Raw genomic sequence first — 17,417 nt, 5'->3', positions numbered from 1 at the left:
TTTTAGTCGAAATTCATGTCCAAATCTTACCACAAGATTCGCATATAGACATGGGTCAAAAATTACCACCCCCATAACTCGGTCAAATCTCATCCGATTTTCACGAAGCTTGGCTTTTTCTTCATGGATTTCCCTCTAGATTAATCTGGCATTCAAATCTGAACAGCGATTTTTTAGTCGAAATGCATGTCCAAATCTTACCCCAAGATTCGTACCTAGACATGGGTAAAAAATTACCACCCCATAACTCGGTCAAATCTCATCCGATTTACACGAAGTATTCGTACCTAGACTTGGGTAAAAAATTACCACCCCCATAACTCGGTCAAATCTCATCCGATTTTCACGAAGTTTGGCTTTTTCTTCGTGGTTTTCCCTCTAGATTGATCTGGCGTTCAAATATGAACAGCGATTTTTTAGTCGAAATTCATGTCCAAATCTTATCCCAAGATTCGTATATAGACATGGGTCAAAAATCACCACCCCCTATCACGGCCAAATATCATCCGATTTTCACGAAGTTTGGTTTTTTTACCCTGAAACCATTAAAAATGGGTATAAGGGTATATTGTATTTGTGCGAAAGCCAAATGTATGTAACAGGCAGAAGGAAGCAACTCCGACCCCATAAAGTATATATATTCTTGATCAGCATAAATAGCTGAGTCGCTCTTATCCCAAGATTCGTACCTAGACATGGGTAAAAAATTACCACCCCCATAACTCGGTCAAATCTCATCCGATTTTCACGAAGTTTGGCTTTTTCTTCATGGTTTTCCCTCTAGATTAATCTGGCATTCAAATCTGAACACCGATTTTTTAGTCGAAATTCATGTCCAAATCTTACCCCAAGATTCGTACCTAGACATGGGTAAAAAATTACCACCCCCATAACTCGGTCAAATCTCATCCGATTTACACGAAGTTTGGATTTTTCTTCATGGCTTTCCCTCTAGATTAATCTGTTATTCAAATCTGAACACCGATTTTTTAGTCGAAATTCATGTCCAAATCTTACCACAAGATTCGCATATAGACATGGGTCAAAAATTACCACCCCCATAACTCGGTCAAATCTCATCCGATTTTCACGAAGTTTGGCTTTTTCTTCATGGTTTTCCCTCTAGATTAATCTGGCATTCAAATCTGAACAGCGATTTTTTAGTCGAAATGCATGTCTAAATCTTACCCCAAGATTCGTACCTACCCATGGGTAAAAAATTACCACCCCCATAACTCGGCCAAATCTCATCCGATTTTCACGAAGTTTGGCTTTTTCTTCATGGCTTTCCCTCTAGATTAATCTAGCATTCAAATCTGAACACCGATTTTTTAGTCGAAATGCATGTCCAATTCTTACCCCAAGATTCGTATATAGACATGGGTCAAAATTTACCACCCCCATAACTCGGCCAAATCTCATCCGATTTTCACGAAGTTTGGCTTTTTCTTTATGGTTTTCCCTTGAGATTAAGCTGGCATTCAAATCTCGACACCGATTTTTTAGTCGAAATGCATGTCCAAATCTTACCCCAAGATTCTTATATAGACATGGTTCAAAATTTACCACCCCCATAACTCGGCCAAATCTCATCCGATTTTCACGAAGTTGGGATTTTTCTTCATGGCTTTCCCTCTAGATTAATCTGTTATTCAAATCTGAACACCGATTTTTTAGTCGAAATTCATGTCCAAATCTTACCACAAGATTCGCATATAGACATGGGTCAAAAATTACCACCCCCATAACTCGGTCAAATCTCATCCGATTTTCACGAAGTTGGGATTTTTCTTCATGGCTTTCCCTCTAGATTAATCTGTTATTCAAATCTGAACACCGATTTTTAGTCGAAATTCATGTCCAAATCTTACCACAAGATTCGCATATAGACATGGGTCAAAAATTACCACCCCCATAACTCGGTCAAATCTCATCCGATTTTCACGAAGTTTGGCTTTTTCTTCATGGATTTCCCTCTAGATTAATCTGGCATTCAAATCTGAACAGCGATTTTTTAGTCGAAATGCATGTCCAAATCTTACCCCAAGATTCGTACCTAGACATGGGTAAAAAATTACCACCCCATAACTCGGTCAAATCTCATCCGATTTACACGAAGTTGGGATTTTTCTTCATGACTTTCCCTCTAGATTAATCTGTTATTCAAATCTGAACACCGATTTTTTAGTCGAAATTCATGTCCAAATCTTACCCCAAGATTCGTACCTAGACTTGGGTAAAAAATTACCACCCCCATAACTCGGCCAAATCTCATCCGATTTTCACGAAGGTTTGGCTTTTTCTTCATGGATTTCCCTCTAGATTAATCTGGCATTCAAATCTGAACAGCGATTTTTTAGTCGAAATGCATGTCCAAATCTTACCCCAAGATTCGTACCTAGACATGGGTAAAAAATTACCACCCCATAACTCGGTCAAATCTCATCCGATTTACACGAAGTATTCGTACCTAGACTTGGGTAAAAAATTACCACCCCCATAACTCGGCCAAATCTCATCCGATTTTCACGAAGTTTGGCTTTTTCTTCGTGGTTTTCCCTCTAGATTGATCTGGCGTTCAAATATGAACAGCGATTTTTTAGTCGAAATTCATGTCCAAATCTTATCCCAAGATTCGTATATAGACATGGGTCAAAAATCACCACCCCCTATCACGGCCAAATATCATCCGATTTTCACGAAGTTTGGTTTTTTTACCCTGAAACCATTAAAAATGGGTATAAGGGTATATTGTATTTGTGCGAAAGCCAAATGTATGTAACAGGCAGAAGGAAGCAACTCCGACCCCATAAAGTATATATATTCTTGATCAGCATAAATAGCTGAGTCGCTCTTATCCCAAGATTCGTACCTAGACATGGGTAAAAAATTACCACCCCCATAACTCGGTCAAATCTCATCCGATTTTCACGAAGTTTGGCTTTTTCTTCATGGTTTTCCCTCTAGATTAATCTGGCATTCAAATCTGAACACCGATTTTTTAGTCGAAATTCATGTCCAAATCTTACCCCAAGATTCGTACCTAGACATGGGTAAAAAATTACCACCCCCATAACTCGGCCAAATCTCATCCGATTTTCACGAAGTTTGGCTTTTTCTTCATGGCTTTCCCTTGAGATTAAGCTGGCATTCAAATCTCGACACCGATTTTTTAGTCGAAATGCATGTCCAAATCTTACCCCAAGATTCTTATATAGACATGGTTCAAAATTTACCACCCCCATAACTCGGCCAAATCTCATCCGATTTTCACGAAGTTTGGCTTTTTCTTCATGGATTTTCCTCTAGATTAATCTGGCATTCAAATCTGAACAGCGATTTTTTAGTCGAAATGCATGTCCAAATCTTACCCCAAGATTCGTACCTAGACATGGGTAAAAAATTACGACCCCATAACTCGGTCAAATCTCATCCGATTTACACGAAGTTGGGATTTTTCTTCATGGCTTTCCCTCTAGATTAATCTGTTATTCAAATCTGAACACCGATTTTTTAGTCGAAATTCATGTCCAAATCTTACCCCAAGATTCGTACCTAGACATGGGTAAAAAATTACCACCCCATAACTCGGTCAAATCTCATCCGATTTACACGAAGTTGGGATTTTTCTTCATGGCTTTCCCTCTAGATTAATCTGTTATTCAAATCTGAACACCGATTTTTTAGTCGAAATGCATGTCCAAATCTTACCCCAAGATTCTTATATAGACATGGTTCAAAATTTACCACCCCCATAACTCGGCCAAATCTCATCCGATTTTCACGAAGTTTGGCTTTTTCTTCATGGCTTTCCCTCTAGATTAATCTAGCATTCAAATCTGAACACCGATTTTTTAGTCGAAATGCATGTCCAATTCTTACCCCAAGATTCGTTTATAGACATGGGTCAAAATTTACCACCCCCATAACTCGGCCAAATCTCATCCGATTTTCACGAAGTTTGGCTTTTTCTTTATGGTTTTCCCTTGAGATTAAGCTGGCATTCAAATCTCGACACCGATTTTTTAGTCGAAATGCATGTCCAAGTCTTACCCCAAGATTCTTATATAGACATGGTTCAAAATTTACCACCCCCATAACTCGGCCAAATCTCATCCGATTTTCACGAAGTTTGGCTTTTTCTTCATGGCTTTCCCTCTAGATTAATCTAGCATTCAAATCTGAACACCGATTTCTTAGTCGAAATTCATGTCCAAATCTTACCACAAGATTCGCATATAGACATGGGTCAAAAATTACCACCCCCATAACTCGGTCAAATCTCATCCGATTTTCACGAAGTTTGGCTTTTTCTTCATGGTTTTCCCTTGAGATTAAGCTGGCATTCAAATCTCGACACCGATTTTTTAGTCGAAATGCATGTCCAAATCTTACCCCAAGATTCTTATATAGACATGGTTCAAAAATTACCACCCCCATAACTCGGTCAAATCTCATCCGATTTTCACGAAGTTTGGCTTTTTCTTCATGGTTTTCCCTTGAGATTAAGCTGGCATTCAAATCTCGACACCGATTTTTTAGTCGAAATGCATGTCCAAATCTTACCACAAGATTCGCATATAGACATGGTTCAAAATTTACCACCCCCATAACTCGGCCAAATCTCATCCGATTTTCACGAAGTTTGGCTTTTTCTTCATGGATTTCCCTCTAGATTAATCTGGCATTCAAATCTGAACAGCGATTTTTTAGTCGAAATGCATGTCCAAATCTTACCCCAAGATTCGTACCTAGACATGGGTAAAAAATTACCACCCCCATAACTCGGTCAAATCTCATCCGATTTACACGAAGTTGGGATTTTTCTTCATGGCTTTCCCTCTAGATTAATCTGTTATTCAAATCTGAACACCGATTTTTTAGTCGAAATTCATGTCCAAATCTTACCCCAAGATTCGTACCTAGACTTGGGTAAAAAATTACCACCCCCATAACTCGGTCAAATCTCATCCGATTTTCACGAAGTTTGGCTTTTTCTTCGTGGTTTTCCCTCTAGATTGATCTGGCGTTCAAATATGAACAGCGATTTTTTAGTCGAAATTCATGTCCAAATCTTATCCCAAGATTCGTATATAGACATGGGTCAAAAATCACCACCCCCTATCTCGGCCAAATATCATCCGATTTTCACGAAGTTTGGTTTTTTTACCCTGAAACCATTAAAAATGGGTATAAGGGTATATTGTATTTGTGCGAAAGCCAAATGTATGTAACAGGCAGAAGGAAGCAACTCCGACCCCATAAAGTATATATATTCTTGATCAGCATAAATAGCTGAGTCGCTCTAGCCATGTCCGTCTGTCTGTCCGTCCGTCCGTCCGTTTGTATGTATGAACGCAAGGATCTCAGAACCTATAACAGCTAGAGACTAGAGAAATTTTAGATGTAGATGCTCCTAGTTCCCGCGCAGATCGAGTTTGTTTCCGATAATCGATAACTTACTCCGTTTCCAAGCAATCGATAAAAATCCATATCGATATCCTGTCTTTTGGGCAGTTTTGGTAAATAATAAGAACTAGAGTCACCAAACTTGACATATAGCTTCTAAAATAGAATATATATATACATGTGATGTTGGAAGAAGAGGGTTCAGGGTATCCCCTGGTCGGGAGCTCCCGACTAGAACCTCTTACTTGTTTTGTTTTACAATTGTATATTTTTTATAATCTTTAGGTTTTTAGTTACTAACTATGAATAAATCCATTAAATGAAAATAGAGCATTATTTAAAAAAAAAAAATTCTAAATATTTATTCAAATAACAAAGTTCACTTATTTCGTTTAGAACTTTTTGCTAAATATGTGAAATATAGCTGCAAAATAAATTTGTTTAATGATTTCACGAGTTAAATTCCAGTGTATTAAATTCGTGGAATTTAAGTAGAAATATGTTTGGGCTGTTTTAGCTGCAAATGTGTGCAATACATTTGCGATTATTGCAAATGTCAGACAGGAATGCAAGAGGCAGAAATTTGTATTCCTTCGGCTCACAATGCATTTGGCTGCCATTTCTCTCGATTGCTGTCTTTGATTGCAGCTGACCTACTTGCTGCCTGATTACCCAACCGCAGACACACACACACACACACACACACACACACATAGATACACTCATAGATAGATATACAAACACACACACAGAATGCCTTACATAACTTGGGCCACATGCCGCATAGTTCGCTGGCAAAAATAACTTTGCATACTTGGCGGCGCCTTTGCCGCATGCCTTGATTTATGCAAAGTTCTCAGAAGCTACTTCGATTAATTGCTGGCACTGTGCACAAAAGTTTAATACCTTGCCATTACACATGAGACACTTATGACAGGCAAAGACCCAAAGAGCCAACCCGGGCAGAGTATCGCATTTAAATTGCAGCTCGCTTTTTTGTGTACATTCAAAGTTTTGTTGCTTTTTTTCACATCTGAGGCTTGCCATTAATATGTATTTGATAAGCATAATGAAAGCAGTCGAGCATAAAAATGCTCAAAAATCATTGTTTAACGCAGCTGCTTTAAATCTGAGAAAACGCAGAAGTCTTTAAGATGTTCCATTTAATGTAGTCGACTTTTTTTCAATAAGATGTGCAAATCTCTCAACAAATTTGAGCTTTTATAATAAAAGCTTCAAATATTGACAAGTTCAACACAAAACAAACAAAAACTATAAAATAATTTTTTGGCCAGTTGGCATCAATATGGTCGAATGGCTTTAAGATTTTGGCACTTACAATATTTGAGTAAAAATTTTGTATAATTTGAATTGTATTGTAATTCGTTAGGAAGAGATTTCTGTGAGTACTTCGCCTAACTGCAAGTCAAGAGTTTACTCGAAAGATTTGCCTTGTTTCTGAAAAAGAATTTACGTTTTTTTAAAGACTTCTAAAACATTGTCTCGAATTTAAGCTTTTGGTTTTTAAGGTAATAATTGCAAAAACTAAATACACCAAACTTTTATAGTTATACAATTTTAAAGAAATTTTCACTTTTTGAATAGCTGCCCATTATTTTCATAATTTAAAGATAGAATCTGCCTCTTCTTTTACCTTATTTCCCTTTTTTACGCCTTATCTTAGATCTGAAAATGTCGTAAATATAATTAAGAGCACAAATGCATGTGAGAAGAAGAAGCACAGCAATGCATTAAGTGTCCATTTGTATTTTTATATATTTATTTATTTAAGTACAAAATGCTTTTCCAGGGGAAGGCCCTCCCTTCTCGAGCACTTTTATCTGTGAATTAATGTTAATTGTGAAGGACAGGTAAATGGGGAAATATGGAAATTGAAAAAGGGTAAATGCCCATTGAGCAATAAATATAATAATAATAATATTATAAATATATTAATTATTAATTATATTAAATAAATATAAATATATTTTCGTATATTTATTAAAAGCTTTAAATAAAATTACAAAGTTTTACTTTAATAAATATAATAAAAATAATATAAAAAATAATAAATATAATAAATAATTAATGAGTAATGAATGTGTTTTACTGTAATAAATATAATAAATAATTAATGAGTAATGAATATGTTGTACTGTAATAAATATAATAAAAATAATATAATAAATAATAAATATATTAAACAATTAAAGAGTAATGAATATGTTTTGTATAATAACATTATTCTAATAAATATTCTTTATTATATTATTTTTATTTATATTATTATATTATATATATTATATATATTATTATATTTATTTCTCAATATTAATCAAAAGTAAAAAATATATTTATTATATTATTATTCTCATTATATTTATTACTCAATATTACTCAAATGTAATAAATTGATTGATTGTATTATTATTGTTATTATATTTATTACTCAATGGCGAATGTCGAAGTAAAAGTTTGTAATTTTATTTAAAGCTCGGTCACAAGTTACATTCCAAATTGGTTCTCTCTCTCTCTCTCTCTCTCTCTTGTTCTCGATCTTTTTCTAATTTTCCTTGAATACTACCTTATTATTGACTTTTTTTTCGATTTTTCACTTGAGTTTTTACCTATTTGTACTACTTTTGGCTAGCGTAAGCAGATCTGAAAATCAAGTCAAGCGCGCGGCGAAGCTGTCAACCGCACGGTTACGCCCGGGCTTGGGGTGGCAGGTAACACACAGGCGCACACGGCTGGCTGGGCTAAATGTGTAGTACATGGAGCGCAACCTGGCTGCACCTGACGCACATGCAAATGCACACACACACATACACACACACACACAAGCAACTCCTTTTATGTGCTGCTGTAGCTAATGTAGTTTACTTACGCTGAAATATTTGCTTTGCTGCTGCCGCATTTCTATTTCACACACCTGCACACTCACCTGCACAGAGACTCTTTTACAAACGGTGAGTCAATTTTTATCAGAGCTGTTAAATTTGCATACGACATGCAGTTGACTCTTCGCCTCCGCCTTTGCTGGCTGCAACTGGCCAAGATTATTTACCGAATGCGGCAACGATTTTTCCCAGCTATTTTGCCACAATTTTCATTTGAACCAGCCGCTGGCATCGTTAGCCGTACTGCATTTGCAGAATGTGTAGGTGTAGCAGGAGCCAGGGACTCGGCTGTTTGCCGAAAAATTAAGATAATTTCGGCGAGCAGTCGCTGTCGGGATCAGCCGCAAATTGCCGTCATCATTCTTGACTACCTTTTGTTGTTGCCAGGACTTATGAGAGAAAGGCCGAAATGTCATGTACAAAAGATAAAAAGGACACGCCGCCTAATGAAACAGCAGCAAAGCGTAATAACAAACGAAACAAACAAAAAGTTGCCATTGTGCGAGGCAAACACCAAAAGGATTGTGAGGCACATTTCCATTTCCATTTGGGCCAGAATCCCACGCCAGCTCTATTGTTATTGTTGTTATTTTTGTATTTATTCAGCTACCGTTGCCTTTGTTAAATTGAAACAATTTGTCACTCTTGGCCAAGTTTGCCAGCGGTGCTTTGTTTTTGTTACAAGCGGCGGGTGCATAATTTCGCCCCAGTCTGAAGTGAGTTTAGGCCTCATTATGTATACACACATAATTTTGAAATATTTCTGTGTATTGTAATTGCATTGTTTAAAACGTGAAAAACAAGCGTTGGTCATTATTCAGACGCGATCTTATTGCAAAATTCACATTATAATGGAGTCCTACGGAAAATGAGAAAATGAGCTCCACGTAGAAGGGCTCAAATTTGATCAACTTCGGACAGATATAAAGCCTTATATGCATTCGCCTGAAACTAATAGACAAATCTTATAATGCTGCCCAATTAGAACCAGTGACGTGTTGCTTACCAGTTCAACGCTCAGGCAGCTGAGATAATGTCACCTTTAGTTTTCACATGCTTCGTCTGCAGTCAGCCTGGAAAAGTCTTGTTAAAATAACAAAAGCCTGTAACTTTTGCATGAATGAGTGCTTGTGCGTATTTCAGTGTTGTTAAGTTATCATTTACAACACGGTGTTGTGAAACTGAATTTCATTCATTATTCAAACAGAGAGAATATCTTGTTGTATAAACAAAGTCTTAATGATATTGGATAGAGTATTATCATTCTAATAAGAGTATTCAAAGTGTGACTTGATCCGGCATAAAAGAAGAAGGCAACTGTGACTTCATATAATACATCGCTATGCAGAACAATATGCAGGGTTAATACGAAGACTGAATACCCTTGTAGACATTTGCCATATGGCTTTGCTGTTGTGCAAACATAGTAGAGCTCGTAAATGCTGAATTCGATGAAAATATCTTAGAAAACAGAACGTAAAAAAACAAACATAAGCCGAATATATAGAGCTATGTAATATTGGATATAATATAATACTAATAGGATTTGACTTATATATAAACAACATAAAACTAATAAACGCCGGGCTTAGACAAAAAATGTTGATAAACAGAAATAAATAAAACAAGTAAGAGGTTCTAATCGGTAGCTCCCGACTAGGGGATACCCTGAACCCTCTTCTTCCATCATCAAAAGCATATATATATTCTATTTTAGAAGCTATATGTCAAGTTTGGTGACTCTAGTTCTTATTATTTACCAAAACTGCCCAAAAGACAGGATATCGATATCGATTTTTATCGATTGCTTGGAAACGGAGTAAGTTATCGATTATCGGAAACAAACTCGATCTGCGCGAGAACTAGGAGCATCTACATCTAAAATTAAATCAAGTCTCTAGCTCTTATAGGTTCTGAGGTCCTTTCGTTCATACATACGGACGGACGGACGGACAGACAGACAGACGGACATGGCTAGATCTACTCGGCTATTGATGCTGATCAAGAACATATATACTTTATGGGGTCGGAGATGCTTCCTTCTGCCTGTTACATACATTTGGATTTTGCACAAATACAATATACCCTTATACCCATTTTTAATGGGTTCAGGGTATAAAAATGAAAATAAAACTAATTTTGGCTGTTAAAAATTATTGAGAGTATAATACTGTGTCGGAATGGTCTCATTTCTCTCCTTTACCTCCTTTCATGACAAAATCATAATACCTTCTGAGAAGGGTATTAGAGACACATCTTTCTTGTTGTTCTTAATTAATGTAAGAACCTGGCAATATTGTTTGCACACATGTATAATGCATATTGAATATCGTGAACTGAACTCCATTTGCTGGCCACGTGTAAAAATCAAATATGGTAAAAACAAAAGCGAAAAATCAACGGCAGTTAAATTTGGTTTAAATACCAATTACATTTGCATAACTTGCGCGCTGAGCATTGCATTATACCATATTACATTAATGGCCAGATGGCCACTTAGCGCAAATAAAATCAATTTAAATTTCTCGCTGGGCGGTTAAAGCAATGAAAAAAATGCAAAAAACCAATTCAATTACAGCAAGCCCCAAGCCCGACACGGTTAACTCAAGCCAAATTCCCAAGCGCGTTCGATTCAAAGAACTCCCTCTCTGTATTGAATACAGTTGGCCAGGTTGTTGACGTTGTTAAACCCATGCTGGCCAGTCGCCTGATGATAAGCCCAGTTATCTGAGGTGCAAGTGGCCATTTGATCTGTTGCCCTCTTTCGATTTGCTGCCGTTTCGGCCTAAATGTCTAACGTCCAACAGGAAATAAATTCTCAACAGCCTTTTGTGTCAGCCTGATGCCAACCGGAACACCTGAGCACGCCCCCTTCGTATAGTGTATTTACTGGACTTGTGCTTGACCAGAAACTGGCCAAATGTAAGCTTAAATTGCGGTCAGGCTTATTGCAGTGGCAGTTACCCTAATGTGGGGCATATTTGCTAACTCGATTCATTGGTTATATTTTTTATATTTAGAAATAATTTCGAAATGTTGCACTTGAACTTGCATTTATATTGATCGAAAATAATATAAAATTATAAATAATAATTGGTTAACTACATTTTTGGTTTGTCATATTATCCGATAGCAAAATTTTCGATAACTTGATAGTTTTGCAAAAAAAGATACAAAATGTGTTTATATATAACTTACAGCACAACAGAATGCGTATTTTTACTAGACTAGACTAGACTAGACTATCGACTATCGATAGACTGTAGACTATCGATAGACTATATACTATCGATAGACTATCGACTATCGATAGACTATATACTATCGATAGACTATCGACTATCGATAGACTATCGACTATCGATAGATTGTAGACTATCGATAGACTGTAGACTATCGATAGACTATAGACTATCGATAGACTGTAGACTATCGATAGACTATAGACTATCGAAGTTTTCAATAGGCCCATTATCGATTCGATGTGTATAGCTGGAATCTATGCATTGTCGAATCAAAAAGGAATTGAAAAATTCCATAAAATAAATATATGTATTATGAAAAAAAAGAGAATATTTAACGAGAATGATAATCTTCATATAGAGTCGAAGAATTGGAGCAATTCCGAATGCGTAGGAGATTCCGGAGGTTTCATCCAGTCGATCTCTCCGATCGGTTTTTATAAGTTTTAAATTTTTATGAAGGATAAGTAATATAGTAAATATTCATTTAAGTTTTATTAAAGTTCTCTCCATAATAACCGTAGAATTTAAATAGGGCAAAAAAAATGTAAAATCTTTTAGATAATAACTCCTTCATGGAAACTGAATTTTCATATAAAAACAAAACAAATCTTATAGAGTATAAAACAATCGTATATGCCCACAATTGATTGCTCATGCTGTAGTTTATTTTGACGTACTTTAAGGGCAGAGCAAGAGTTGCAGCCGACTCTTATTGTTGTTGTTGTTCATGTTGTTGTTATTGTTGTTGTTGTTGTTCATGTTGTTGTTATTGTTGTTGTTGTTGTGCATTGTAGTGTTCATGTCTGAGGCAGCACGGCTTCAAATGCAACATTTCACCGGAAAGCAGCGGAAGAGCTTTTATATGCCGGGCTACTTCCGGTCTATGGCAGGCCGGAGTTGTTGTTTTTGTTGTTTTTGTTGTTTTTGTTGCCCCTCCCAAGTGGCTGGCTGCTCGGCCGGCAGCTAACAATGGGTGCGCCTGTGCATATGCCACATGTTTTTGCGAGCACAGTCAAGTGTTAACAAAGTGTTGCATACTTGTAGGCAGCGCCCTTCAACTTGGCCGCTTCACTTTAATAAATCGCCTAAGAACAAGATACGCCAGCTCTCTTAAGATAAACACCCGCATGCCATTCGCCTCACGACATGCCACGCCCACTGATGCGCCCACGCATCCATATGCATTTACATAGAACAGGGAAGAAATAGGGTATTATGACTTTGTGTACGACAGGCAGAAGAAGGCATCTTCGAAGCCATTAAATTTATATATTCTTAGTCAGTCTGTCTGTCCATCTGTCCGTCTCTCCGTCTGTCGCATGTTGACCCCAGAAGCCTTAAGAGCTTGCGAGCCTTGAACGTATGTCCTTAAGGTACACAGGTACCCGAGTACAAGTGTGCTGCAAGACCTGGATGACTTGCCCTTTTGCCAAACAATCGATAAAAATCAGTTCAAAAGTCACCAAGTTTGATAGGTTTAATCTTGTATATTACATTCAGATCAAGTACATTTAATGTTTTTGAATACCGAATCCCTCTTCCCATCCACATAACAACAATCGACACAATAAGATTTGCTACAAGAAATTTCATCAAGATCGGCTCTGAAATACACAAGTTGTTAAGGGAAATGTGTGATCCTGTTTTCATGTGAACTCATCCATTCAATGCATGCAATATTGAAATTGGAGTTGCGATTGGGTTTTAGGTCTATTCTGCTATTTTAACTAATTTAGTTTACGTGAAAGTTCAGAAATTAGCTTGACCTTCAACACCCCTGTTTTTTGTTTTCAATATACCCTCGGGTATTTCTTGGGGTATTTCTTAGGGTATTTCTTGACCAAGCTATGAGGTGCAAAACAGTTCACCCAACGTGACTGGGTTTTGCCATAAGTATCTGTTTACCCTATCTACATAATATTCTATATTCCAATGCTTAGGTTTAGGTGAAGGGTATCTCATAGCCAGGCACTCCCAACATACTTGTTTCATCATTATTTTACAGATTGAATATATTTGACAAACTTATTAATTCACCGCCTTGATAAATATACGATGCTCTAATATACATAACTCTTAAGCGTTCATTTATAAATGTTTAATTTGTTTAATTCTATATTTTCTATAAGCATCTACTTTAGTCATAAACAAGTAAGAGGTTATAGTCGGGAGCTTCCCACTAGGGGATACCCTGAACCCTCTTCTTCCAACATCAAATGCATATATATATTCTATTTTAGAAGCTATATGTCAAGTTTGGTGACTCTAGTTCTTATTATTTACCAAAATTGCCCAAAAAACAGGATATCGATATCGATTTTTATCGATTGCTTGGAAACGGAGCAAGTTATCGATTGTCGGAAACAAACTCGATCTGCGCGGGAGCTAGGAGCATCTACGTCTAAAATTTCTCTAGCTCTTATAGGTTCTGAGATTCTTGCGTTCATACATACGGACGGACAGGGCTGGATCGACTCGACTATTTATGCTGATCAAGAATATATATACTTTATGGGGTCGGAGATGCTTCCTTCTGCCTGTTACATACATTTGGCTTTCGCACAAATACAATATACCCTTATACCCATTTTTAATGGGTTCAGGGTATAAAACTGTAGTGTGCTTCTCATCAAGTACTTTCAAATCGAAATATCTGTCAAATTTCGACTTCACTTAATAAAAGATCTGTTCGAGAAAATGTCCGAGCGAACTACGAAGAAGGTGTGCTTCGACTTCATCAGCGAACAAATAATTCGCAAAGTTATAACTGAATTTTTTATACTCCTGATACTGCTCGCCTGCAGCTACTGCGGTGAGTAGATCCTTCGCCTGGATGGAGTCAATGGAGTCATCTTTTTTAAGCTCAATTATTTTTCGCCGCAGCCGCAGAATCGATGCGTTCCAAGTACATCTATTACAGCAACATACAAACGGAGAGAACTTTTATCGATACGGTGCCGTACATAAGGAAGCAGCATTATTTTGCGCCCAATTTCAAGGATGTGTTAACCATAGAGGGTATCTGGTTATATCTCTTGGAGCACTTTATGCCCAGTATTTATGCGAAACAGTTGAATAGGGAGCTAGAAGAATACATATTTGGCGAGGGCTTGATTGTGGGCGTGCCGAGAATCCGACAGATACGCGTCCAACCTCTAAAGGAATGCTTGAACAAATTGACAGTGGATGGGCTGGACAAGAGGCCCTGCTACCCGGACTACTCATCCAAATTGGAATTCAAAGGCACCCATAAAGGGTAAGGGGTAGCCACCACATGAAAGTTTAGTTCCCTTTCTAAACCTGATCCCTTTCCCAGACATGTTAACATTAATTACAAAGCGGATGCCAAAAAAATTCAGACAGCGCATTGCGTCTACCAAGGTGGCGGCTTTTCAATTAACCTGAATATTAACGAAACTTCCATGGAGAACTGGCTGATGCCCCTCTATTACAGCAGATGGATTGATCAAGCAACACGACTCTTTGTTATAGAGCTCAACGTCTTTTATGGTGCCAACCGAATGTTTCAGACTCTTAAGTAAGTTCCAATCGATCGATCTGTATAAGACATGTATATAAGAGAGAGAAAAAGAGAGAAAGAGAGAGAGAAATGCTAGTAAAGTAGGCAGAAAAAAGGGTCTCGTTCCAGTTGTACTTGACTGTCTGTATAAGACAATATACTGTACTATTTGTATAAGAGAGATATAAGAGAGAGAGAGAGAGAGAGAGGCTTGCGAAGTAGGCAGCAAAATAGGCTCTCGTTCCGCTTGTACTTGATCACAGATCCAGTATACTGTACATGTCTGTATGAAAGAGATGCATATATACTAGTGAAGTAGGCAGAAAAAGGGCTCTCGTTCCGGTTGTACTTGAATGTCTGTATAAGAGAGATATAGGACAAAAAGAGAGAGAGAGGCTTGTGAAGTAGACAAAAAGAATAGGCTTGTACTTGAGCTCGGATCCAGTATAATGGACGATTTTGGATTGGGTTCAGAGCATTTGCTACTTTTATTTTATTTTATTTTTATTTTTTATTTATTCATCTTTCAGATTAATATTCGAAGTAATGCCAACGGGCCTTGTGATCCCAACTGCGTTCATTCAGTGCATATTCCTGGAATGCTTTCTGTTTATGGACGCGTTTAGAATAATTGCCGGCGTTATATTCTATTCAATAATTATTTATTATACGTATCAGGAAGTGTACGAAATTTTTTGGCTCAGCCCAAAAGCTTATTTTAAGCGTGTGAGCAATTATCCGGACCTGCTTTTCTTGCTCGTGCGTATTGATTGACTCCTTTATTGTCCTTCAAGATTGTCCTTCCATTGTAAATATTTAGGTGTCATACTATGTGCTGGCGTATAATATCTGGCACTACATCGAGATTGAAAGGATCAAAAGCGCCTATGAAAAAGATAAAAGCAGCTACATCAATATGGATAGCTTAATAGTTGGCTGGGAGACATATATCAATGCGATGGCAATCCTGGAGGTCACGGCTTGGATCAAGCTGATCAGATTCCTATCCTTTCACCGGTCGCAGAAAAGGCTTCTGGCCACCCTGAGAGTGGTAGTAGATTATCCGGCTTATCCGGCTTATCCGGCTTATTCATCTCTAATCTATGTCCTTTTGTACAGTCCCGTAAAAACATTCTCGGCTTTCTATTCATCTATGTGATCACAGTCTTCGCCTTTGCCCAGCTGGGCACCATGTTGTTTGGCGACGATCTGAAAGACTTTTGCTCCAATTATGAGTCCATCTTGTTCCTGATGCGAATTCAAATGTCCGACATTGATTTTTGGCCAATGTATGAAATTCAGCCCGTGCTAGGTCCGATCTTTTTTCTGGCCGTTATCTTCAGCATTTACATCATTGCCGTGGTAAGTAATTTAAGCAAAGAAAAAGAAAAAAAAAGGTAGCAAAATGTACATGCGATTCTTGCAGAATCTATTTTTGGCCATTTATCTGTCGGCCTATTCAGATGTGAAGACCAAACTGATTGTGAACGATCGGGAAGTTTTGGAAATGCTCGGCCAGGGCTTAAGGCAATATTTTTACTTTTGGCGGCAACGCAAAACGAACAGAATACCGATCTCCGTGCCTCTACTTACAGAGGAGGAAATCGGGAAAGATTCACGTCCCAGGAATCAACATGCTCCGCCCAAAATTGAAACAATAATGTCTCTGCGCGAGGATTTGGCCCGGTAAGTGCTTGATACGAAAATTCATGAAAAAACGTATTCAAAATTTTGAAAATTGGAAACAGCCTAACCGAACGATCTTTACAAATCGAGGTAGTGCTAGAAAGGATCGTGGAGACAATCGAGGCGATTTCGAAAGACCAGAAAATAAACTCTGCCAAACTCAGCGACAAATATAAATAAAGGAAAATGCGCATTTGTGTCAAATCTAAATCATTTTTCATATTAAATTTAACGACAAAACAACATAATTGAACAAGAAACCCTGTTCACAAAGTGAAACAGGGTGTTCTGGCTTAACTGTAAAAGTAGATAATGTATCTTATGTATATACAGACATGCATAACTGTTGTTGTGTGTGTATGTACAGACACACATACATGCGCACCCATAGTCAAGGCAAATGGCAAAGCTCAACAATTTCCCGTTTATCTCAAGTTCGCTCAATTCTTCTATTCCTCTCGCACTCTAATTCTCGCATATGAGCTCGGCTAGTCCAATTACTACTTGTCTCACTCACACATGCATAAACTTTCTGTCACCTCTCCGCTAGTCTGTAAGCGCTCTTATTCTTGCAAGAAGAGCTCGACAAGTCAAATTACTTCTTGTCTCACTCACACATGCATAAACTGCATGTCAGCTCTCCGTTACTCTGTCAGC

At 37.5% G+C, this 17,417-nt stretch overlaps 1 protein-coding gene across 2 annotated transcripts; it reads left to right on the top strand.

The window, feature by feature from the left end:
- Positions 1-14,236: 14,236 nt before the first annotated feature.
- Positions 14,237-16,973, top strand: LOC115764681 (polycystin-2-like). Of its 2 annotated transcripts, none has more exons than XM_030707869.1 (8): positions 14,237-14,366; positions 14,438-14,810; positions 14,871-15,092; positions 15,605-15,833; positions 15,895-16,125; positions 16,194-16,436; positions 16,501-16,760; positions 16,855-16,973. In XM_030707869.1, exons 1-8 carry the CDS (start codon positions 14,252-14,254, stop codon positions 16,934-16,936), a joined length of 1,755 nt encoding a protein of 584 aa, XP_030563729.1. In that variant the 5' UTR covers positions 14,237-14,251; the 3' UTR covers positions 16,937-16,973. The 2 variants fall into 2 exon arrangements, with proteins under 2 accessions (XP_030563729.1, XP_030563728.1); XM_030707868.1 differs by having other exon boundaries at positions 16,823-16,973.
- The last annotated feature ends 444 nt before the right edge of the window (positions 16,974-17,417 follow it).

Source organism: Drosophila novamexicana, unplaced genomic scaffold (assembly GCF_003285875.2).
Source record: "Drosophila novamexicana strain 15010-1031.04,08,12 unplaced genomic scaffold, DnovRS2.1 tig00000870-arrow-arrow-pilon, whole genome shotgun sequence".
NCBI lineage: Eukaryota > Metazoa > Arthropoda > Insecta > Diptera > Drosophilidae > Drosophila > Drosophila novamexicana.
The sequence above is the reverse complement of the archived record's forward strand: the minus strand, read 5'-3'. Positions and strand labels throughout refer to the sequence as shown.